We start from the raw sequence: 24634 nt of genomic DNA, 5'->3' as shown, positions 1-24634 counted from the left end.
TCCCTCTATTTTGACTATCCGAATCTCCTTAATTAAACCCTTATTCTCTTGTGTTTCCGGAATTAATTTTTGTCGTGGCTGGAAAGCTTGATTTATCGAAAAATGTTTACCTAAAACTATTTCGAAGTTGACCTCTACCAAAAGAAGAAGCATGAATCAAGAAAGCAACCGAAGAAAATAATTAGTACAGACAACAGTCATGGTTCTGGTATGTCCTTTACTCATTCACCAATTTCAAAACTTTTACTGATTTTAAGGACTCATTTTAATAGAGAAAGCAACTCTTTCTCTACAGATTTTTATGTTTGCATATTTTTGTATGTGTGTCTCTGTAATCCTCGCTTTTAGATTATAACTTGAACACTTAAATTTTGTTCCTTTAATTTTTCATAATTACAGGTGGAGATAGCTTTGTTGGGTAAAGACGGTATGATGGACATTGGCTGAAGGTAATAGAGGAGAATTGGGGTATTGTGGTGCCAATGAAATATTAGAAGAAAGCTAGTCTAGGTGTATTCCGGTAGTTATGGATATGAAGTGTTCAGCGGTAATAGTGGCGGTCAAAGAGTAGTAGTTTCATTTCAGAGCTAGGGGTAAAAAGGGGTGGCTTTAAGTTGAGTCACGTTGGCAGAGTCAAGAAGGGGAATACATTTATATTTAACCCAAATAATAAAAGAATGGGTCGGATTTGATTAATGGGCGGATATTGATTTCTAAATAGGCGAGCCACGTGGCCTAGTAAAAATAGGGATTTTTACCTAACTATACTATAATAGAAACCTATTTACTACCTTTATTTAGGTTCCTTGTTAATTACATTATATACCTATATTTACTAGTTTTATACAAAACTATAAAAAAGAGAAAATGCAACATACCTTAAATATAGCGTATCAGCTACACATAATCCCCTACATTTAAGATTCTCTTCCTTTCCCAAAAGGATTACAAAAACATCTTTCAATTTTGTACTTACCCACCGTAAGAATTCTACCTTACCCACTGGTGCCCAAAATCTTTCTAACCCAAAAATCTCGCTTACTCACTCGTCTTCCAAAGCTTTTGATATCCGATTTCTCTCTTTCAATCATCCACTATTATCCCCAAAATTGCAAATTCTTTCTTCTTCTAAAGCTTTTGATATCCGATTTCTCTCTTTCAATCATCCAAAATCTATATTGAAATAACTAAACCCATAGTGGAAGAGATTACAAGAACAAGGTTGCAACTTTCTGCAGCTTAGAGGGGAGAAAATTACAAACTAGCAACAAAAAGAATGATATGTACTTCCAAGAAATAATTTACACAAAACAAGGCAACTATGAACCAAAGGCAGTCACAGATTTGGAAAGCTGCTTCGTCGTGGATACTTTACACTTGAAATACACCTCTCATTCCTCTAATTTACACATATTTGCTCTACAATCAAGTTGTGGGTAAGTTGTGGATACAATACTAATACAATTATAATACTATTATATTAAATTTATAGTGTAGAGTTGTGATTGAAACTTGAGGAAAATAAAGATTATAATTGTATCACAATTTTTCAGAAATGTATCGCGATGTATTATAATTGTATATGTATCATAATTGTTGCACGAATTGTATTACAGATGTACGATAATTATATATTCATTGTATATTGTTACGAGCAGTTGTGAATTTGTGACGAATTTCACAATTTGTATCACAAATATGATAATTGTATATTAATTTGTTAGTATTGTATCACGTATTATTTTGGGTATTAATGTACCAAATACAAGTTAGATACAACTGTGATACAAGTATGATACATTTATGTTTTAGGCATTGATGTGTCTGATACAATTCAACTACAATTATGATACAGTTATCATACTATTTTTTAATAATATAAAGTTGTAGGCAATGGTGAAGAGAGAAGATGGAGATTCTGGACGTAGATTAAGGGATTTTGATTTTTAAAAAAAGGAGAGAGAAGAGGAGAAGGAAAAAAATGGAAAGGATGTAATTGAATCCCTTAATTGAAGGCACTAATAATGGGGTGAGAGCCTTTTAAGAAGCAATGTATACAAGTTGTAAGAAAAACTTAGATACTTATTAAAAACTGCAAAACATAGAGAACAGGTAAAAATCCAGCGCATTAATTTGAAGGCCCACATGTTGCCCGTTAAAAGGAGGGACAATTTTATTAATAAAAATAATGTGTTGTGTGTTTTTGGACGAATAGATGGACGGAGGGTAAATGTAAACCATTTACCAAATAATAGGGGTAGTTTAAGCCCTTTCCGTTTTGAAAACTTGATCAAACAGACAATGTTGAATAATATCAAGTACTAAAAAGCAAGGAGCTACAACTTCAGAATTATGACGTATAGCCTGTTTGGCCAAGCTTTTTTTGGGCCAAAAGTGCTTTTTTTGGCCAAAAGCACTTTTGGCCAAAAATTGAGGTGTTTGGCCAAGCTTTTGGAAGGAAAAAAAGTGCTTTTGAGGAGAAGCAGAAACAGTTTTGGAGAAGCAAAAAAAGTAGCTTCTCTCCAAAAGCACTTTTCTGAGAAGCAACTTTTGAGAAAAATACACTTAGAAGCAGTTTTCAAAAACTTGGCCAAACACTAATTACTGCTCAAAAGTAATTTTCAAATTAATTAGCCAAACACAAACTGCTTCTCACCAAAAGCACTTTTTTAAAAAGTACTTTTGAGAAAAGCACTTCTCAAAATAAGCTGATTTTAAAAGCTTGGCCAAACGGGCTAATAAATCCCAAGTAGTAAAATCAATCAGAATTGGTTGTAATACATAAATATAATTGTGTAAACCACAATCGATCCAAATTATCCATTTGTCATGAAAATTGTATACACGTGAAAGCTTGTAAGAAAAATCTATCATCAAGATTGGCAATTATATTAAAGATTGGCAATTATTGTTTCTTTAATACTTCCTTTTGCAAATTTTTATTGTTACATATGAAACTAGAGAATTAGAGATTTGTGAAAAAATAAATACAGTCAAACCTCTCTATAATAACATCTTTATATAACAACAATTCACTATAAAAATAAAGCTTTTTCGGAACCAATTTTTATATTATGTTATAATATATGTTCTCTATAATAGCACTTCGCTATAACATCCAAAACTATTCGGAATAAATGAGCCTGTTATAGAAAGATTTGACTGTATATGGAACTAGAGAAAGGAAAGGGAAACCCAAAAAAGGATGATTGAAAATTGAACTGACACGTGTAGTACATTCATCACAAATATCACCAGTCTATTGTTATAACTTTTTGTTAATTAGTTTTCCACGATATAGTAGAACACAAATTTGTTTAACGAAAATAATCTTTCCAAATAAGGAAAACACTAAGGGTGTGTTTGGTCGGAAAACAAAATATTATTTAATTTTTTCATGTTTGATTGGCTTAAATATTTTGAAAGATATTTTCTTTATGAACTCCTTTTCCTCGGATTGACTTTCCTATCAAAGGGAAAACAACCTCCGCCCACCCTCCATCTCCCGCGCCAACAAATCTCCCCCGTCCGCCCCCGGCCTACCACTCACTCCTCCCTCGGCTCCCTCCTCCCTTTCTCCTCGTGCTCACCTATTTCATTTCCCGTCGCGTTTGCCTAGATTATATATTTTTAAAAAATATTTGTTGCTACCAAATTGAACACCAGAAGAAAAAATTTCCTTCTTACCAAACACACTCTAAAAATAATATTCCGAAAGTATATATCTTATCCTATGAATTGAATTGGAAAAAAGAAAAAGAAATCCTATGAATTGAATTGTGGACTTTTTGGCCATGAGTTTTCCCAAAATAAATTTGGGATTTATTTTCAAAATTCATGTTTGACCATAAATTTTGCTCATATTTTGGCCAAATCTCAAATTCCAAATCCTGAATCTCAAATCCCAAAATCAGCAAGCTAAAATCCCAAAACTTGAAAATTATATATATGTTTTTCCAAAATAAAGTTGAAAAATATATTTTGAAAACTATGTCCAAACACATTTTTCATCTTCAAACCAAACTTCACCCAAATACAAATTCCATTTTTCAAAATAAATTTGGGATTATGGCCAAGCTTATATTTAGTTATCCGCACCTTTGTTGCTGGCTACTGTTTGACTTTGACTGACACTCGAAAAGAAGCTTCTTGCACTAATGCAAAATCACATTTCCACTTCTCTCTAAGAAATTTAGATATATGAAAAGCTTAATATATATTCTTTTAGCCATTCTGTGAATACCAAAATCTTCCTCGTGTCTACCTAGCAAATTTTCTTCTGTTTTGCTTTTTTATAGCCATTCACCTTTCTGATTGAGCCCTTGTAACTCCAGGTAAATTTTCACTTTTAAAAATTTCATCTTTTCAGTTTTCTTTGGAGTAGTTCATTTGTTGGTAACAATTAAAATATATGTTTTACCAAATCGGTACATAATTTTTCTCTAGTTTTCAAGTACATAGAATTTACTGAAAACTTTGAACTAATCTTAGTTGATTTAGCTCCAATACATTGGGAAAGAGCAAGTATTAGTTTTATATTTAATTCTGCAGATATCCATTTTCTTCTCTAAATCTGTGTAAGAAGGTTTATTTATCTATTTAAGGATATACATGATTAGTTGTAAAAATTCAGAGATATTGATATATGGGGTGTCTTGTTTTTTTGCTTCTGTGCAGAAAGATTCAGTTTTTGTGAAGAGTAGATGGAGATTGATAAAGCAATTAGAGAATGTGAGGACAGTAGATTGAAGACAAAGTATAGTAATGCCATCTACGTTATTAAAAGAGCGCTCGCTCTGTATTCGTAAGCTTCTCTTTCTCCCCACTAGTCTTTTTGAGAGTCTTGTTCTTGCTATGTGAATTGATTCAACATTTTTTCTTAGTTGCATTAGTATAATGATACTTAACTTGTCAATAAACTTGAGTATAGAACAATATGTGCGTTAGCTATGTGGAAAATGGTCATATTTTTGTTTAGGTAATCTTTTCTAGGTTATTTCTAGTGTTTGGTTGGGTAAAAATTAGGTGATACGTGATAACCGTATGATGGTAATGTTTTGAGTGTTAGAGATGAAATTCAAGTGTTGGTTGAAAGAAGGTAGTATGAAGTAAGACTATGGTATGTTTGTTGGAATATATTTTTCTTCGAAAACAATTTCCAGTTTCCAAATACTAGAAAATGATTTCATGATGAAATTTTTTTCTCCTTACTAAATGACCTAAAAATGGTCCGTTGTTAAGTTACAATTCAACATGTAAATTGGGACAACTGCATAGGTCGAAAGCTTGAAGCAGACAAACCAGAGGGCTTTCTAGGAATGCTTTTAGTAAGATTGGTTCCTCCTCCAAGCACTGATTGACTAATAGGAGGAAAATGTTGCTGTTCTCAAGAGCAGCATTTAAATTCTGCTACCCGAGCAGAGTTTCATGCATACTTGATTACAATCTAGTTCAAGTGATGGGTATAAAGAGATTTTAGTTGGATATAGGTACTTACTGGGAGATTAGTTTTACAGTCAAATCGATCTGGTAAAAGATTGCTGAGCAGAAGGAAAATTATCAGCATGTTATAATGAAGGATAGAAGTTTGAGAATTGTAATCTGTTACCAGTATGGAATGGGTCAACACTGCATTAATTGCTTACTGTCATGCTTTTGTGTGGTGCTATTAGTTCTTTTTAAGTAAATTGTAGTAGGAATTTGAACTTCACTCTTAAGGTTTTATGAGACAAACAAACATGGTCTAAGCATAAAAGAATGATAATGATGTTTACATCTGTAAACTCGAAAATATGAGTGTTTGTGTTAGTAGTAAATTAAGGTCAACTGACTATCATTAGGGACAAAGTTTCAAATGTTTTTTTTTTAATTTCTGTCATTAATTTAATGGTATTTGATGAAGTGTTGTCTGTTTACGACTTGATTGATTCAGTGTAGCATTGTGCTCAAGTGAACTTCTGAAAAATCAGTGAGTTTATGTTCTGTAGATAGAGCAGTACATGCCTTAGTTTGTAGTATGTGGTGCATATGATTTTAAAGCACATTATTTAGTTAAGAACCCTATGTCATGCTGTCCAAATAGTAAATAGGTGAATGTTCTACTTCTATCTTGTTCCTCAAGTCTTTAACATGTTAGACTCCTTTAGTTTCAATTTGTTCAACCAGGTTGACTTTGCATGAGATTAAGAGAATAAAGCTTCAGTTAGTTATTACATTTATCATGGTAGTACAATGCTAAATAGTACTGCAGAATATTGAATACAATAATATGTAGCTGTATTATTATTTGTTAATCTGAACTTTTGGAGATGATAAAATTTTCCCTCTATAGAAAGCGGTCATTCTTTTTCGAACAAACTAATTAAAAAATATGGAAAAAAATGGGACAGAAGGAATATCATGCTAAGAAGTAAGAACAGTAGTTGATTTGGTAGTTATCATAGCACTTTCTTATATGGTGTACTCGGTTTAATGTTTCTCATCCTTTTCCCTTCTGTTTGTAACCCCGACCCCGTAAATAGTATACAAGAGGTTGCATTGAGCTTCAATGGAGGGAAAGATTCTACTGTAAGTTTCTTACATGCTTCTCATCTCTAAACTCTCAGTCTTTTTCCTTCTTGTTTAACCGAATATGCATATTAGATTTGGTGTTTGAAAGAAGTCTTTTAAGTTTGGTTAGACGCTGTATGGAAATGTATGGATATGTGAGAGATTTAGAGAATTTCTGGTTCTAGATAATTGCAGATTATTTCCGAAGACAAATTATTTAGTAGTGAGATGCAAAGCGTCCAAATGGAGTGGAACGGGTATAGAGAATTCATATAACTGACTCCAATTAGTTTGGGGTTGAGGCAAGTAGTTATTGCTGTTGTGTTTAACCAAATATGTGATGTTTGATTTTGCAATTCAGGTTTTGCTTCACCTACTGAGAGCAGGCTATTTTTTGCATAGAGCTGAAGAAAGTTGTTCAAAAGATGTTGTTGATGGTGAAAACACATTTCCAATCCGGACAATATATTTTGAGAGCGCGTCTGCTTTCCCTGAAATCAATTCATTCACTTATGAAACTGCAGCCACGTACGTGAGAAATGATAACTTGTCTTTCGTGCCTCCTATATGAACAACATATTAGGATTGATTCTCTCTAATGACACCACTACATTAATTATCATTTAAACTGATTCTTCTTCTCTGAGCAGTTACAATTTGCAAATGGATATTATTCGCCTTGACTTCAAATCAGGTTTGGAGGCTCTGCTTAAGGCTAATCCAATTAGAGCTATTTTTCTTGGTGTCCGAATTGGTGATCCTACTGCGGTAATGAAATACCTATTAAACTTTTCCAACTAGTCGGTGATTGTCAAAATCTTGATAAATCTGGTCTATGGCTGACAGCTGACTGATGCATATGGTTACATGTCTATCAGGTAGGCCAGGAGCAATTCTCGCCCAGTTCACCTGGGTGGCCAGCTTTCATGAGGGTGAATCCAATTTTGGATTGGTCATACAGGTTGGACGTTGCCTAATAAACCCTCCGTATATCAATTCTTCTTATCGTATTACTGTGGGAGTATGCATAATTGCCTCTAAAGTTCGAGAGTGCTGGAGCAGTGGCTTTTGAATGCTTTGATATTTGGCATCAAGATTAAGACTTACTTGTTCGAGGAATTAAAACGAAGGTTGCATCTGCATCTAGGATTTTAAACCAATTAATCCAACAAGAACTTACTAAAGGATAATAGCTCCCTAGTGTCACGGGCCGACCTTTTTCCGGACGGTAGCGGCACCAAATAGCCCGTGCGGCGCCTGTAGTCACCCCACACTACAGGCCAGCCTTTTATCTTTTCCAGGTTTTCTAGCACGATGTTGTGCCTGTGGTGAAGCTTGCCTAGGAGGCTTGCTCCAACTGTGCCGCCCGTCTAATGTCTAGGCTCATAGCCTTGACTAGCTGTGGCGCTTCTCATCTGCTGGATCTCATCCATGCGCACACCCGGGGTTGGCTTAGGACATGTCCGTCCCTTGCCTAGCACTGAGCATCGCTCTCGCGTGCACAGCCCAATCCTCAAGCTTGACACTCGCCTCGTGCATCCGCACCCAGCTTGTGCTTCGCCCGAGTAGGGCAACCTTTAGTCCTTGGCCTTTGTCATGTGCGTCTTTCATAGCATGCCCACAATTGTTTTATGGCATAGCCAAACATAGCCCTCGCGACATACTTCCATCCCGCATAGTGCAGTGTTGCCCCACAACTGCACGTCTAGGCCAACGAACCCTTGCTTGCCTAGCTGAACCCAAGCCAAGCTCACAAGTTGACACATGAGGCCCCTAAGATAGGTGCTTCAAGTATCCAATCGGCACGGAGGTCTTTATCACCATTTCGGTAGCCCACAGGGCATAATCGTCCCACACGTCAAGCCTCCGATGCTCATTTTGTGCCCAACGCTAGCCCTGAGGCGTCGCGCCGTCCATAGAGTTCCCAAGCTCGTATGGATATCTATGACACTCCTTTGAGATGCCTAGGCAGGCCCCTAAGGTTCCCCCTCTAGGTAGCTCACTTGGTGCGGCTTGGTGGTAGCACGCACGGGGGAGGCTGGCTGAGCTTCAACACCTCTGCCCCCCTTATATATGCTTAAAATAAAAAAGCCCATGATCCCCTAGTAGACATGTTTTGGCCAGAGAATCATAATGACCCTTTCTCACTCATCCGGACTCCGAATAAGGTGCCGTCTGTTCCTAAAGCTTTCTCTTGACTTCCTTCACACTTCCATGAAGTTTCACCCCATTCCCATACTCGTGGAAATAGTTATAGCCTTCGGACACTTCAGCAAATTACGACAATTCCACTGCCCTTGGCGAAGTCAAGCCCATAGGCAAATGAACTCCAAATGACGCCAAACTTGGTAAGCATATATAAGAGCATACTAGGAACAAGGCCTACTACCGAAATCCCTAGATTCCCCTTGTAGCTCGGAAACGTACGGCTGTGACATTCAGGCACGTACGTGGCCGTCACCCGCTGGCTAGACCCTTGGTCTCATCCCAGGTCCTCGCTAAACTCTCTTGGCACTCTTAGGACATGCAACACCACATATCTTGATGGTTGTTGCCTCATGCATGGCCCCTCTGCCTGATGCTCCTTCACAACGCATCGTCAGCACATGTCGCCTACGCAACTGACACTCGCCCTGCCGCCTTATAGCACGCAGTCCTCATGGATGACATGACCCCCAAAATGCGGGGTGCGACAGTAGGCTTGATTTCAGTGGTAAGGACGCATCACGAGATGTGTATGAGCACACATCACAAGTTCAGACCCTACCATTAACAAGGAGCCGATATTTAACTGGAAGCAGTGTAGCGTGGCAGGACCATATTTCCGCGAGTTTTGTATGTGTGGGCCAATTGGGCTAGGTCCAGCTAATTCACAGGGGATTTCTCAGTTATCACGAGAAAGGAAAAAGAAAGAAAGAGGAACTTGCTAAAGAAAAAGGAATTGCAAAACATGCTAAAGTGCTTGAGTTATATTAAGATTATGTGCTAATTGCGGAAATTAGTATTTTTCAGAAATTTATGGATAAAAGAACTGCTATTTTGATGAAACACATCAACATAGAAGGTCCTCTGAATCATAGCTGGGAGGATGAGGATGGATTTTAAACTACTTGGATTAGCTTTTGAAATTGGCATTTATTTTGTTTGAATATAAAGTTTAATGTGAGGTCCAGGGAATCAAAAAGGTTGAAGTTTGCAAGTCAAAGAAACGATTTACTGTGTAGTATGTTAAAGATTATTTCATGTGTGCACTGCCATATATGCTTTAACGTACTATCAATATTGCATCTGTTATTGCTCATGGCGAGTGATGATGGTCTTTTGGGCTATTGTATTTAGGTGAGCATTAATCAAGCTTTATGATTGTAGTGTCTTTTACTGATAAAATAAGGTCTATACTTGGCCTTTTACAGTTTTACTTAGAGTTTTAAGTAGGAGTTAAAATTATGTTTTCACTTCTTTGCTAGCACCAAGAAGGGACACAGACAATTTTAATGGAACGACTCAACAACAATAACAAACAACACCTTAATCCAAGCTTGTTGTGGTCAGCTACATGAATCTTCACTATCCGTTTCGCTCCATTTAGACCCTTTTCTTTCCAATAATCAATAAATGGGAAAACCCGATCCAATATAATCTGACTCATGCAATATACAAAGAACAAGTTCTTAGGCATTATTTCATTTCTTTGCATGTAGTTCTACTGTAGGCATTTTCTTTTATAGCTCACCCATTCAGTTAACAGCATCTCCTGTTTTACCTTTGGCAGAGTTTTCTTTTTTGACTTTTCCATGGAAGATGTTCATCTAGCTATTTTTCTTTTGAAAAGCAGTCGTCTATTCTTGTGCTTGTTTTCTTATTTTTGGCAAACAAAATGACTAACCTCTTAAGTTTGATATGGCAGAGATGTATGGGCCTTCCTTTTGGTATGCAAGGTTCGGTACTGCAGCCTTTATGATCAGGGGTAACTTTTTTGTTATGTTGCTTCAATTTTTTTTTTTATATTAGTTCTTTATTCTGCTGCATGAAAAGGATGAACAACTTTCCTTTATCATTGTTTTCGAGATTTATACTAAAACTATGACATATTTGCTCATGTGAAGTGGTAGTAATAACTTTTTCTTTTCGAGTCCATCTTACTTATAGAGGCGCACCTGCATTTATTTGAGCATTCTATTTCACTGATTTCATAGGTATACTTCAATAGGGAGCATTCATGACACTGTTCCTAATGCACTATTGTGCATCAGTAACAGCAACAACAGTGAAGAAAAGTTTAAACCAGCTTATTTACTTCCTGATGGAAGGCTGGAAAGAGCTGGAAGGGCAAAGAACCAATTATCTTCCATTAGCAATGGATTCAAGGATTTGAATTCCGATTGTGTGCTTACTGCTTCAGTCATAGCTGTGGGTGATGAAATTTTGTAAGTTATTTTTTCTACACCTTTAAATCTGATGCTCCTTGTATTATGGTGACATGTTCTTCTGAGGCTTCTTGTCATTATATCTGAGTTGTGGTGCATTTTGAGCCAATCTCTTATCCCATGTACATCTGTTCTTTTTTATCTATTTTCTGATAAGTTCCTTATACAACTCTTCTTGATTTTTGTTCCGCGGTATTTCTTCTTTAGAAATTCAAGTCAATCTGTCGGGAGCATATATTTTACTTTCTGATTCTCTTCTTGTTGGATATTCAACTTGGATTATACTTGTGTTGTTTTTAGATACAACTGAATCATTTGGGATGTCCGGCATTGGATCACTTCTATATGGATCTAATTATCTGGAATCTAGTGTTAATAACGTATCTTTGAGAATGAGTTATCCTCTATTTCAAACTAATTTTTCCTCTCTAGGTTAAACTTTCAATCGAGAATTGAACAGGCATCAAGGAGGTTATTTTGGTGTATAAACAGCAGTGTCCTTTCATTTTCACAAGACTCATTTCGGAGGTTTCCCATCCTTTATTTGTGTGGAATATTTTTGGTAGTTTACGAGGATAGTTACACTGTGAGGGCAGGCATGTGATAGAGTCTAGTTGACATGTTATTTAAACAAATTTTGAGGTATATTAGGAGGCCAGCTGAACATGGAGAGGCTTCCTCAATTCTTTTGATTCCATTTGTCAAAGTATATATGTAATGCAAAAAACATCTTTCAGTTTGCACATAGTATATCTTTGGCAGAGAAATTGGTACCAAATAAATATTTTCATGTGCTATGACCCTTACTGTGGTATTCTGCTATTTGCCTATTTGTAGTTGCTTGCTTATCAGATATGTTTATCTTGGTTCCATAGCTCAGGTTTGGCACTGTAGAGGACAAGTTGAGGTCTTTTTTGTGTAGAAAGCTCCATTCCATTGGTTGGGCGGTATCGCTGCTTGCTGTGACTCGAAATGACGTGAGTAATATGTTATGATTTTTGCTTCTTTTTCAACTTATGTGGTAAGCATGAGCTTGACATTAATTTTCCATTTTTTCTTTTTGGATTGTTTTCTTCCTTTTTTTTTCTCCTTTTGCCCTGCATTCTGTTCTTCAACTTTTGCAGCACTCCAGCTTGCAGCCAAAACAATCAAGGCAATAAATTCTTGCAAGTTGATGCACATTTAAATCAATTAACAACTACAAAGCAGATTGAATTATAAACTTTATAGAGTGACTCCCAAATTGTATAAAGAAAAGCTTTGAATCTTTGTAACAAGCTTCATGATCTCCTAGCAATTGAAATATTCTCTCGACCATGCCGAGCCAACTTTTAGGTAGAAAGGTCTGTCGTTCACTTTCCTGGAGCAGCATCATGTTTCTTCATCTTTATAACTCCCATTAAGTTGAAGTCAGTTTCTGCTCAATTTCCACCTTGATACTTAAATCTTTGATGGACCTTGCATTTATAAGAGGAACTTTATGCTAGCTTTTGTTCTGATAACATTCTTTTCATATTTAGATAGATTCTGTGGCCGAGGAAGTTGAGAGGCGGAAGTCCACAGATGACATGGTAAATGTTTTTCTTCCGCATGGATGTATTTATTTAGTTGTTTCATTGCTTCTATAGGGCTTGTTTGATGTATATGCACCAGTCTGTTGTATGTGTGAGCGCTCGAGAGAGGGTAGAGTTCTGTCTCCCTGTGTTGACATATCTATTCCGAAATTGATCCCTCTACAGGTATTTATATATGGTGGGGTGGGTCCATTGCATTCGGATGTCACGGTAGCAGGAGTTGCAAAAGCTTTAGGTGTTCGCTTGGTATGTATTATCGATTTACTGGATCCTTCTGCTATTTCGTGTTGCATGACTTAGCGTGAAAATAGCTTTCAAATTAATCATCCCTTTCAGCAAGCTTCACAAATTTGTATTGCTAGTGAGATATTACCGGAAATAGAAATAAAATTCTCTCTGCTATACTTAAATTTTTCCATGACTTTGTCTGACATGGCACATGTCACACGCTTAGTGGAATGTGCATCAGATGCACCATCAGTTTTGTTTTAAGTTTTTCTTTTACCTTTGGGCTTTAGTGTCTATTTGTGCATATAATAAAGGGCATATTTGAAGCTGCAATTTGTTACTTTTATTTCTATTCTTTTGGGCTAGAAGGTCAAGTTACCATCATTAAATTGAGGAGGAAAAGAAAAGCACGACGAAGAGATGGATGGTAGAAATCTTGTTATTAATTACCAAGATAAAGTTACCTAGATGTCTGATTCCATAATTACGTTTAATAATGTATAATATCTGACTACCTTTTTGTACACGGTTTTCTTTTCTGGTTTATAAATATACAAAATACATAGAAATAAGTATTAAATATCCATAAATCCACAAACTTCTTTTGAAATGTGCTATCCCTGGGTCATGTCCAACGTATCTGAAAGATGCAACAGTCTTTTCCAAGTCATGCTGCTGACAGGGCATTCTTTTAAAACTGTTATTTTGATACTCCGGTTTGTAATAATGTATCAGTGTCTCTAATCTTCTCATAAGTTCATTTTGCAGGCTCCTGATGAAGAATTTGAAGAACATCTAAGGCACCTGATTGGTGAGAAATGCACCGGTGACAAGAACGAGGTTAAACCAATATTCATTCCTAAGTTCCACTGGGCCTGAAGTTTTCATTACACTTATATATGCAAGAGTGGAGAAGAATAGCATAGTTTCTGTAGTACCTATGGTAATTAAAGAGCGTGACGACCGAGGAAATTCGATTTTGAGTTTTTACCTGTTGATAGAAATTAAGAAATTTGGCAGAAAAGCTCCTTATTTTGGGTTCAGTGATGATTGAAAAGGAAACACTGGAGCTCCTTGGGTTCACTAGACCAGAACTGTTCTTGTTCTTCCTGGAACTTCAGAAATTGCATTTCTGCATCTTCATTTGTTGATGATTGAAATGTTGAACCTGTTCCGTATTGTCTTTATAGACAAAACGTTAAACATTGGAGGCACCTAGCAACTTAAAAGTATCATTTAATGTCTAATACCAACTGAAGAAGGAGAATACAGGAAAACTAGTTCTCTTAGTGCTACCGGGTGAATCAGTCTTTGCAAATTCATTTCTTGTTTTTCTGCTGGGGGAATGAATAACATGGACTGAGTCGATAATATATACTGCACAAGATAAACATATGGCTTGATTATTTGGCCAAGGTTGTTCTAGAACACTTGTCAAGAGATCTTTTTGTATAATCTCTAATTCAGAATCATGCACCATAGTGTAGCTGATGTACAAAATAATCTGACTCGGAAAGGTAGAAAATAGTGCAATGAATCAGACACTAAAATAATATATAAGTATCAGGGAGAAGATGTTATTTATATTTTTCAAATGTCATTAAATTTATGATTTCTAACATTCCAACAATTAGAACTTCTCTGCCTGTTGGAATTAAATTATCATTTCCTGTCCTATTGCAGATGGCACAGTTGCCTGAGGGTATTACAGAATTATTGCATCATGAACAGCTGCCTGTGCCTTTGGTATGTGGAGGCATTATCCAAGATTTTATGGTTATTATGATTATTTTGTTTTCTAATCTGATTCCCTCCTTATGTGTAGACTGTGTAACATTATTGGATTTTATTCTCAAGCAATCCATGTTTCCTGAGTTTTTGCCATAGTGTATTAAAAACCTTCACGTCCAGTTTGAAACCATGGTCCAGGTATCCATAAAGGAAACGCAAATTTATTTTTGATGTTGGTTTTTGTATGTATGCTGTAATGGTCTTTTCTTTCTGTCTATACTTTTTTTATCGACATATATTTTAGGTATCTATTAATGGATCAATCCTCTACTGAGTACTGTGAATTGGGCATCACCTGAAGTCCTATTAGCAAACCAATGGACTCTAGCATTCTCTTGTTTGTCGTGATGAAAAATTTCTTCATTTTCACCCTTTGCAAATTTTTTCCCCTTCTTATACTTTCTTTTGCTCTTTGGTTGATTTAAGTTTTTATTCTTAATACCTCTAGTGACTGTTGCAGTATTTCTGTTTTACCAAAAATTATCCTTGGCATAGCTACTGTTTCATTGGCCTTTCAAGTTCAAAATAGATAACAAAACAACAAACCCAGTATATTCCCACAAGAGGGGAAGTTCAAAATAGATAACTTTATATAAAAAGAAATGGAGAAAGAGTCGGTGGCGTCGAGCTCTGATGATTTTAGAAAGTGGAAAGAATGGATCTGTACTCCGTGAAAGTCATTTTGAACGTTCTTACATAGTGCTAGCAAGTTATTCTATTTTTCCTGAGTTGCCTGTGTACAAAATTAATCAGAAGTAACAGATCACTTATAGTGAACTCAGCTTTATTTTTGACTCATTTTCTTCTCTATCATATCCTTTCTCTCTTATATTCATTCTTTTGATTACAAGGAGCTCTGTCTTAGTATTATATTCATGTAGTTTCTCTTGACGTGTGAGTTTAAGATACCTATGAAGTTGAAGGTTGACCTTTTATTTTGGGCATGTGTGTTCTCTTTTGTAGATAAAATGCGGTAACGTGATCATCCTCACTGCAACAAATGTTGCTGAGTTGGACTTGCAATGGGATTGTCTGATTGAATCAGCAAAATCTAACGGTGACCTGGTATTGATGGCACCATTTGTTTCAAAAAGCTTGGCAACAACTCTTTCCGATGTGAGTTCCATGGAACCCTCTCTTAGATTGTCTTTGGCTTCCTTATTTGATTCCTTTTCTCGTTGATGTGTGATCTTTCCGGTCCTCTGTAACTGCCGAAATCAAGGTTTCTTCCTTATCATATGGTATCCTTAAGTCAAGCCTAACGAGTTTGAGATTGACGAGTAGTTGATTGATATATCATATTCTTCATATGCATCTCTTAAACTCTTTATCCAGATGCATTAATAAGTGGCCTTTCAAGTTTCGTTTCTCTACACTCCTGGGATGGTAGAGCTTTATGTTTCTTTCATTAGGTAAAAGATATACTTGACGGCATAACAACTTATCCAGTTGCTGGTGACCATTTTGTAGGAACTCCTCCTCGTTTTACCAAGTTATGCTCTTTAATGTTCTTCTGAAAAAGTTTCAAGTCCTTACCGACAAAAAGGATCTTCATCACTTGTCACGTGTGTCCTAGTTCTAGATATGCTTAATAGTAATGGAGTGAGAAATCTAGTACAATCCTTATTAGAGCAGTTATGACTCACAAATCAAGTGAATGAAGCATTGGGAAGGTATTCTTGCAGCCAAAAGGGCATCAGATCAGAGTGATTATACCCAGATAGTCATCATCACAGCGAGCTTCTGATCCTTACGCCACATAGTCAACAATATTCTGAGTAGTATTTTACTTCCTCGATTTGGAAAACGCATAGGTTACCTTTTAGAACTGAGGTGCAATCTTATTGATTCCATAGGTTTGGTTTTCCTCCTTTTAAGTGAGCTTTTATGATGTATCTTATCAAATTCTCTCCTGTTAAGTTGTTTTAGTATCTAACATATTGTCTGTGCAAATTATCAATTACAACTTGCTCCATGAGTTGCAGGTGGAAATTGCTCAACCTCTGTCAAAGCTTTGCCTTCAATATCCTGATATGAACATTGGTAAGTTCTTCATATCATTTACAAGATTAATGACTTGTATATCCCACCACTTATTCCCACTTTTTTCCCTTTTTCCTTCCTTTTCTTTAACATATTAAATCGTTCTTATTTCCTGCGATATGAAGGAGGTTATCGGGGATCAAGAAAAGGACCTCTTATAATTAGATTTGAAGGAAAGGTAAGAGTTTTTACTGGAGATGTCACTTGGTTTTGAAGCATTATATTTCTGTATCAAGTTCAATAGTATTTTGTGTGTTACTGTAGGATCCGACAAGAATAGAAGCAGCTTCTCAATCAATGTGCCAGAATTTTTATTCTGGTGCATTCTCTCAAATTGAGTGACCATGGAACTTCCACACTCCTGAAGGCGATAAATGCAACCGCCAAAGGGAAAGGGTTCAATATTCCATGTACAATTGAGGAGAACGGACATGACAAAGAAAGCAGGAGCGACATTTCAATATTCAGTACAATGTGACTCTATTGTGTTTATTGGAGGAATCACCATATCAAGACACAGTTAGAAGCACATCTTTTTTCTGGCAAGTAGTAGGGTCGGCAGATACAGGCTTCTCTTTTGTTAATAAGCGGATTTCCCCCTTAGGCTTATTGAAACCTTTGAGATCTTAATTGCAGCTGTATTCAGACACAATAGTTCTTATATTTCGATTTTTTGTTGGTATTGTTAACGGCAACATATACGTTTTATCGAGTGGAGATTTATAGCCCTAGCAGCATCTTGGTTGAAATGAAAAGATGGCAAATTTTGACTTTTCTCTGGACAGAGATTGCTACCTGCTTGTGAAAGGGAGACTTGAGGGTCTTTGCTCATTTGTAAAAAGGGAAAAATGCCAAATTTAACTCTGTTGAAAATAGTCTACATTTACCCTCTCTTATACTTTCCGTCTAGATTGATTCCTACCGTTAGCAATCAACAAAAAATATCACTTCAAGCAAGCTCATCTCGTGCAACATTCTTTTTATTTTTTATTTTTTATTTTACTTTTGGTGGTGTAATTCGAACTTTTGAAGTGGAGTTATCCTCTACCAAAGTGTACACTCACATGGCATAATATCAAGCTGAGATAAACAATCACGCTCCAGTTCCAAACAAATTGAAGTCCGCTATATGGAATTTTCACTAATCAAGTCTCTCCATTTAAGCTCAACTATTAAAGTTAGAGGTAAGAATACCAAAAATCCCAAGTGGCATAAAACACTTTCGTAGTGTCTGCTTTCATTCACATCCAAATATACCATATTCAGAGAATGCACAAGGTGAAAGCAGGAAGACTCGAAAAAGATTTACAAATTTGGCCTCATGTACTGAAAAAATAGGCTTCAATTCAACCTGTCATTATGGAAATGGAGAGATTTACCTACTTCAGTTAATGCAGATTCAACTTTTTACATCCAAATTTATTGTTTGACACTGCATTTATCATAATCATGGCAGTTACTTCATAAAGGACATCCAAACAGATTCAGCTATGAAATTACTCTTCATATGCATATAACTGGAGAACGAACGATACCTATAAATCTTACCGGAGATCTTTCACCAAATAATTAAGATTGTTTTTCTTATAAGATAAAAACCGAAAAATATCGAATTGAACCTAATAGATCTTGTATCTTCGAAAAATGTTATTTTATATACAATTTTAACATACAAATAATTAGTAGAAAGTACCTGCCTTTTATGAGTGCTTTTTTTTTTTTTTTTTTTTGCCTTCTTAATGAAGAACCCAAAGAGGATAGAATGTTTACAATCTAGAATTTGCAATAAATAAGACAATAACGAGGATGATGATTCATAACGTCATCTTACCATTTTGATTTTACTGGTTTTATTTATGGTATTGCAACTTTAAGAGATTATTAGTTCATTATCATATATTTGTTCCAGCTGTGTGAAAAATAAATTAACGAGACTCGTGATTTTAAGTTATTGAATTCAGTGAGAGGGTCTGTCATGAGATGTTTAATGGAATTGCCTGATTTCTGTTGTACTCTCAGAAGGTATTCCAAGCCCTTGCAGTTACACAATTCAGTGTTCTTGGGAAGTAGTTACTGTATGATCATACTTTTCTAGTATCACATGACTGGAATTGGTAGTTCTTCCTCATTACTTTCAAAAGTAATCTACCAGCTTTTAGCAACAATAAAAATAAGTGTGATTGCACAAGTGGGGTCTCGGGAGTAGAATGTACACAAACCTTACCCCTATTTAAAGAGATTGTTTCAGATAGACCTTATACCCAGTGTGATCCCACAGTGGGGTCTAGACCTTATACCCAATGTGATCCCACAGTGGGGTCTGGAAAGAGTAGAGTGTTCGCTAACCTTATCCTTACCTTAGAGATGCTATTTTAGATAGACACCCTCTGCTCAAGAAAAACGTTTATAAAACATGTTCGACAAATACAAGAGTAAAGATGCTATGATAAAAATACTAAAGAAAACAAAATATTGATAGCAAAAATAGTAAGATAACCAAATCAAAGGAAACAACAGTAGTAATTGAATTGAAGAATAAGATAATAATAAATAATACCAGCTTTTAGCATAGTTGCTTATTATAACCAACCCTTGATGCTTGTGCACATAGAACTCCACTGCTAGAACATCTTGTAAAGCTAACATACTACTTAAAAAAAGAAAAATTATATCCCGTTTAAAGAAAGTAGGCAGAACCAATAGTTCAACATACGGCATTTCTCATTAGATAAATGAACACAATGACAAAAGAACTCGTTTGTATCCGGGTACATCAGAAATAAATTTCGGAGGTCACTTTGAAATTAAGTACTGCAAAAACAAGAAAATAAATCAACAGGATCAACTATCGGAGCTCTTAGAATCCTCGAAATTATGAAGACACTTCCTCGGTCTCCCTCCACTCAATAGGGCCTTAACCGTAAGAATAGGGTATCAATATACTCAATGTAGCTTGTTTATTGGTCCGCAACAAGAATAATAGGCACAAGAAAGTTGGTAGTTTATGTTGTGAGTGAGGAACTCTCTCAAGCTTTAGGCTTGAGGGCCTTGACAGTCTCCCAGGTGAAATCAGGGTCATCACGGCCAAAGTGACCATAAGCAGCAGTCTTCTGGTACCTGAAGTTACCTCCTCTGAGTAAGTCAAGGTTAATTGCCATCATTCCAGGCCTGAAGTCAAAGTTCTCCTTGATCAGAGCCAAAATATCCTTGTCTGGAATGGTTCCGGTTTTGTAAGTGTCAACAAACACGGAGAGTGGTTCTGCAACACCAATTGCATAAGAAACCTGGACAATGCAGCGGCGAGCAAGTCCTGCTGCAACCACACTCTTTGCTGCTTGTCTCACAATATAAGCACCACTTCTGTCCACCTTGGTAGGATCTTTCCCTGAGAAGGCACCTCCACCATGAGCACCCCAACCTCCATAGGTGTCAATGATAATTTTCCTTCCAGTGAGTCCAGCATCTCCATGTGGACCACCAATCACAAAGCGACCTGATGGGTTGAGGTGGAAGATGGTGTTCTCATCAAGGTACTTCGCTGGGATCACGGGCTTGATCACATGCTCTTTCAAGTCCTGGGCAATCTGCTCATTTGTGACACCTTCATCATGTTGAGTTGAGATGAGAACGGTGTGAACTCTAATAGGAACCATGGCACCATTGTCATTCTTGTACTCAACTGTAACTTGTGTCTTGCCATCCGGTCTGAGCCATGGGCAAGTCTTGTTCTTCCTCACTTCAGTAAGCTTGGCACCAAGCTGAGTAGCCAAAACATGAGTAAGGGGCATTAGTTCAGGAGTTTCATCTGTGGCATAGCCAAACATGTGACCTTGGTCACCAGCTCCGATTTCTTCTGGTTTCTTGGTAAGATGACCATGGACTCCTTGGGCAATGTCAGGGCTCTGCTGCTCAATGTTGACAAGGACTTTGCAGTGGTCAGCATCAAGGCCAACATCAGCTGAGGTGAACCCGATGCCTCTGCAAGTGTCGCGTACTATCTTTTCATAGTCCACCTTGGCTTTGGTTGTAATCTCTCCAAAGACCATGACCATGTTTGTCTTTGTGCAGGTTTCACATGCAACCTTGCTCTCAGGATCTTGTTCTAGGCAAGCGTCAAGAATGGCATCTGAGACCTGGTCGCAAAGCTTGTCGGGATGCCCTTCGTTAACTGATTCTGAGGTGAACAAGAAAGTCTCCATGTCTAGCTGATAAGATCAAGAAAATATGTCATCATTTCTATCCCAAAATGTTCTATTCACGGGAAAATGAGGCAAGCTGCTAATAAACATGTGAAAACAGAGAATTCCATCAACTTAAGGGGACATACCTAAACAACCACTACACCTCAATCCCAAACAAGTTGGGTTCGACTATATGAATCCTCAGTGATAATATAAAAGAGAACCAACACTATGTGGAATAGAATGATGAATAATAAAGTTCAGATCAACAACATGTCTTTTACGCCGTTTTCACTACTATAAATTTTTTCAAAGACCGGTTCTTTATTTGATCTAAGCTCCCACATCCAAGAAAATATTGAGTGATTTCATTTTAAGCATATGATATAACGTATTTCATTGATAATTCTTTATATTCGATCATTTACACCAAAATAACCAAATCCATTGGCCAAAAAGTCATATTTGTAACAGGATCCAACTCAATGTACTGTACGAGCCAGTTTAGCAATGAGATCCAAGTAACGTAATATGACAAATTACAGTTAATTGCAACTAAACATTTCAATATCATGAAAATTAACAAAAGTGTCTGCTTTATTAACGAGATCTAAGTACTACGTGGAGCGATAGCAAAAAATAACGTAACAAACATATGAATAACATCAAAATAAGAAAACAAAACATCATTTTGCAATAAATCAAAGAAAAACATCAACAGAACAATGATGATTTAACTGAAATCTATGACAAGTCATAGATGCATGCAGAATATATACCAGATCTAAATCTAATGAAACAAAAAAATTAGAGAATGAAATCGTAAATTCAGCGTAATAAATTTGAAAAACACTGACCTTAAAATGAAAAAAACTATAGATCTGCGGAAAGATTGAAGAAAAAATGAGAGAAAAGAGAGATGCTTATTTGTGTGTATGGGCAGAGTAGTGAAGTTTTAGGGGAAGTATATATAGAAGCTGAATTGTAGGAGAAAAAAGAGGCGTGCCACCAATGACTCGCTCTATTTCTTCTCACTTTCCAATAGGAGTTTTTACCAACCAACCCATGGCTTACCAACCCCAGTGGGACCTCGGAGCTGATTCAAGGAATATAAAATTGAGTTTAATTCACTATTATAGTCTGCTTGGCCAAGCCTCATTTTTGCCAAAAGTTTTTTTTTTTTGTGGGCAAAAAGTACTTATTTCCAAAGTTAATGTATTTGGCCAAGTTTTTAAAAGGAAAAAAGTATTTTCCGTAGAAGTAGAAGGAGTTTTATTGAAGTAGAAAAAATAGTTTCTTTCAAAAAGTGCTCTTTTGAAAAGTATTTTTTTTTAGCAAAAATACACTTAAAAGCACGTTTTTTAAAGCTTGATCAGATTGTCCTTCAGGACGGCCCAGTTGGTTTGGAGGGGGTTATCCATAGTGATGACCTGGGACCGATCCACCTCAATGCCTTCTGGATCTGAGCCTGTCGCACAGGGCTTGCCTAGTGCAGTTTACATCCTCTATGTGGTTTGCAGGCTATTACACAGTGGGGGATTTATCCAGTGCGCACAGAGTGCTCACCCGAAGGGCAGAGGCTGTAGCGGCTGCGTATTTTCCTAGGGTTCCAAAAAAAAAAGCTTGATCAGACACTAATTATTGCTTAAAAGTACTTTTCAAATTAATTAGTCAAACACAAACTAATTCTCAGCAAAAGCATTTTTGAGAAAAATATTTTTCAAAAATAAGTTGAATTTAGAAACTTGGCCATACAGGCTATAAGTGTCGTGCACTAATAATGTAATTTTTTTGTACACCGTCTAACAATAGGTCACTTAAAAGGAATTGAGAAAATAATAGGTAACTCTATTTAATAACATTGATTGCTAATTTAACTTATATTCATACTGTATAAATTCATTTTATTTTTCGTGCATATAACTAAGTTCTTATGAAATTATGTTAATTCTTATTTTTAAATTAAATAATATGAAACATACATGCTTAACTGCGTATGTCGGTCAAGGGGTGTCAATGGTTCGGTTCGGCCGATTATTTTATAAAATTTGTATCATACCAATTTTTTGGTTATTCTATAATATATAACCAAAATTAGACTTTTCGAAATTGTCCCAATTATGTCGGTTTCTCTTCGGCATCGGTACGGTTCGGTTAATTTTCAGTAATTTTTTTGAATGTCATGTAAAAGTCACTAGTAGAAGTAGAATGCAACAACATACGTACTTTTATAGGACTTAGCCTTCTCTTTAGACATTTTTACAATTTAAAAGGTAATGAATTAAGAAAACATGAAAGATGGCTAGTGTATAGATCCATCAACTATTCTACAACTACGTAAAAGAAACTAAGCAAATACAATAAAAATATAAATTACACGAGTAGAAAGATATTAACCAAGCTAGCACTCAAGAATAAAGTCTATAGAAGACTAAATATTCAAAAAGAAAAATCCAAAATCACACGAAATGAAACATATTCAATACATTGTAGTTTGCTACTCATAATCGCTACAATACCTTGTGTCTTGCTAGTTAATATGCTGGAAATAATTTAGTTTTAATAGGAGTAGCATAATAGGTTTGAGAATTAGGATTTTGAGTTAATTACTTGTTGGCTTATAATTATTTCATAATTTCAAGGCCCAAGAAAAAATTCAGTGCTTTATTATTTTTAAACTTAATATATAAATATATATTTTATATTTTAAATTTATTCGGTACGGTTTGGTATTTTTTCGATTTATTTTCATAGAATAAAAAACCTACCCTAATTATCGGTATGGTTATAAATTTTGGTAAAAACCTACGATTTTTTTAAAATAAACCTAAAAATCGGTTCGGTTCGGTACGGTACTGTTCGGTCGGTTTAGTCGATTTTTAAATATCTATTGACACCCCTAGGTGTATATATATATAAGGACTTCAATTTATACGACTGTAATTTGATTAAATAAAAATTTAAGAGGATATTTTCATTTGAGTTTTATGTAAATATTAACGGGAGAAATGTTAACAATAGTTAAAAAGTCAAAAAAATCACATCGAAATTTAAAATTTAAATAGTTATCAATTTGAGAAAATGTCTCACCAACTTTCCTTAGGATGATCCTCTTTGATACTGTGTACCAATCATGAAAGTACATATTTGCCTTTCTAGTTTTGGGTGTGCGCAGTGCATTGGCTGCTAAGACAAAAATTGGTTGAAGTTGGTGAGAGTATGGGTTTGTTTTTGGCTTTTTTCATTCGGGACATTGTACATCGTGCATCGAGAATTGTACATATTTGTTAAAAAGTCATTGATTTATAGATAACTTTAGCCTTTCAACCCACCTTGAAATGGTTGTTAGATGTCACTTCACTTTTTTGGCAAACTATGTGGTGGGTGTTTATTTTTTTCACCAATTATGTGGTACGTAGTTGACTATTTGTTACTACTTCATAAATTGTGATTTAGATAGATGTATAAAATTAGAGGAGAGGATATGAGGTAGGTGGTACTTTCTAAGTCAAATTTTTTTCGTTAAATCAATTCAAATGATTTGCTATGGTCACTGGTCAGAAGAATTCTTTTGATTCACACCGATATTAAGTTACATGAAAAAAATTCAAATAAATGCTAAAATTGCAAGTTCAACGCTCGTCAAGAAATTGTTTCTCAATTTTTGAAGTTATCTTTCAATGCTACCAAACACTACTAGAAATTCGGTAATTAGCGACCATAAAAATCGACCAACGTTGGTCGGTTTTGGCAAATTACTGATCAAAGCGCGTCCAAACACGCTTGGTCTCTATTTTGGTGATCGTTTTAGTATACCGACCAAGGTTGGTCGCAAAGGTAA

General features: G+C 35.9%; 2 protein-coding genes across 2 annotated transcripts; one reads left to right on the top strand and one right to left on the bottom strand.

The window, feature by feature from the left end:
- Positions 1-4127: 4127 nt before the first annotated feature.
- Positions 4128-17508, top strand: LOC109214248 (FAD synthase-like). The gene is made up of 17 exons (XM_019378143.1): positions 4128-4334; positions 4678-4804; positions 6522-6567; positions 6911-7077; positions 7200-7317; positions 7428-7510; positions 10457-10516; positions 10746-10976; positions 11857-11953; positions 12497-12547; positions 12716-12796; positions 13547-13618; positions 14462-14524; positions 15533-15685; positions 16555-16612; positions 16738-16790; positions 16877-17508. Exons 2-17 carry the CDS (start codon positions 4704-4706, stop codon positions 16952-16954), a joined length of 1512 nt encoding a protein of 503 aa, XP_019233688.1. The 5' UTR covers positions 4128-4334; positions 4678-4703; the 3' UTR covers positions 16955-17508.
- Positions 17509-19311: 1803 nt separating this feature from the next.
- LOC109214247 (S-adenosylmethionine synthase 2) lies at positions 19312-21801 on the bottom strand. Its single transcript, XM_019378142.1, has 2 exons — positions 21651-21801; positions 19312-20817 (listed from the first exon to the last, which is right to left on the bottom strand). The coding sequence occupies exon 2, from the start codon at positions 20809-20811 to the stop codon at positions 19639-19641; it is 1173 nt and encodes a 390-aa protein (XP_019233687.1). The 5' UTR covers positions 20812-20817; positions 21651-21801; the 3' UTR covers positions 19312-19638.
- Between the last annotated feature and the right edge of the window lie 2833 nt (positions 21802-24634).

This window comes from Nicotiana attenuata, unplaced genomic scaffold (assembly GCF_001879085.1).
Source record: "Nicotiana attenuata strain UT unplaced genomic scaffold, NIATTr2, whole genome shotgun sequence".
Lineage (NCBI taxonomy): Eukaryota > Viridiplantae > Streptophyta > Magnoliopsida > Solanales > Solanaceae > Nicotiana > Nicotiana attenuata.
This window is presented reverse-complemented; position numbering and strand designations above follow the sequence as displayed.

What these genes read in the sequence shown, in the direction of transcription:
- LOC109214248 (XM_019378143.1), top strand. Translation starts at nt 4,704, where the DNA reads ATGGAGATTGATAAAGCAATTAGAGAATGTGAGGACAGTAGATTGAAG. An exon ending in TGCAGCCTTTATGATCAGGG is followed by an intron (nt 10,517 to 10,745) that starts GTAACTTTTTTG and finishes CTGATTTCATAG; the next exon opens with GTATACTTCAATAGGGAGCA. An exon ending in TTGCTGTGACTCGAAATGAC is followed by an intron (nt 11,954 to 12,496) that starts GTGAGTAATATG and finishes TTTCATATTTAG; the next exon opens with ATAGATTCTGTGGCCGAGGA.
- LOC109214247 (XM_019378142.1), bottom strand. Translation starts at nt 20,811, where the DNA reads ATGGAGACTTTCTTGTTCACCTCAGAATCAGTTAACGAAGGGCATCCC.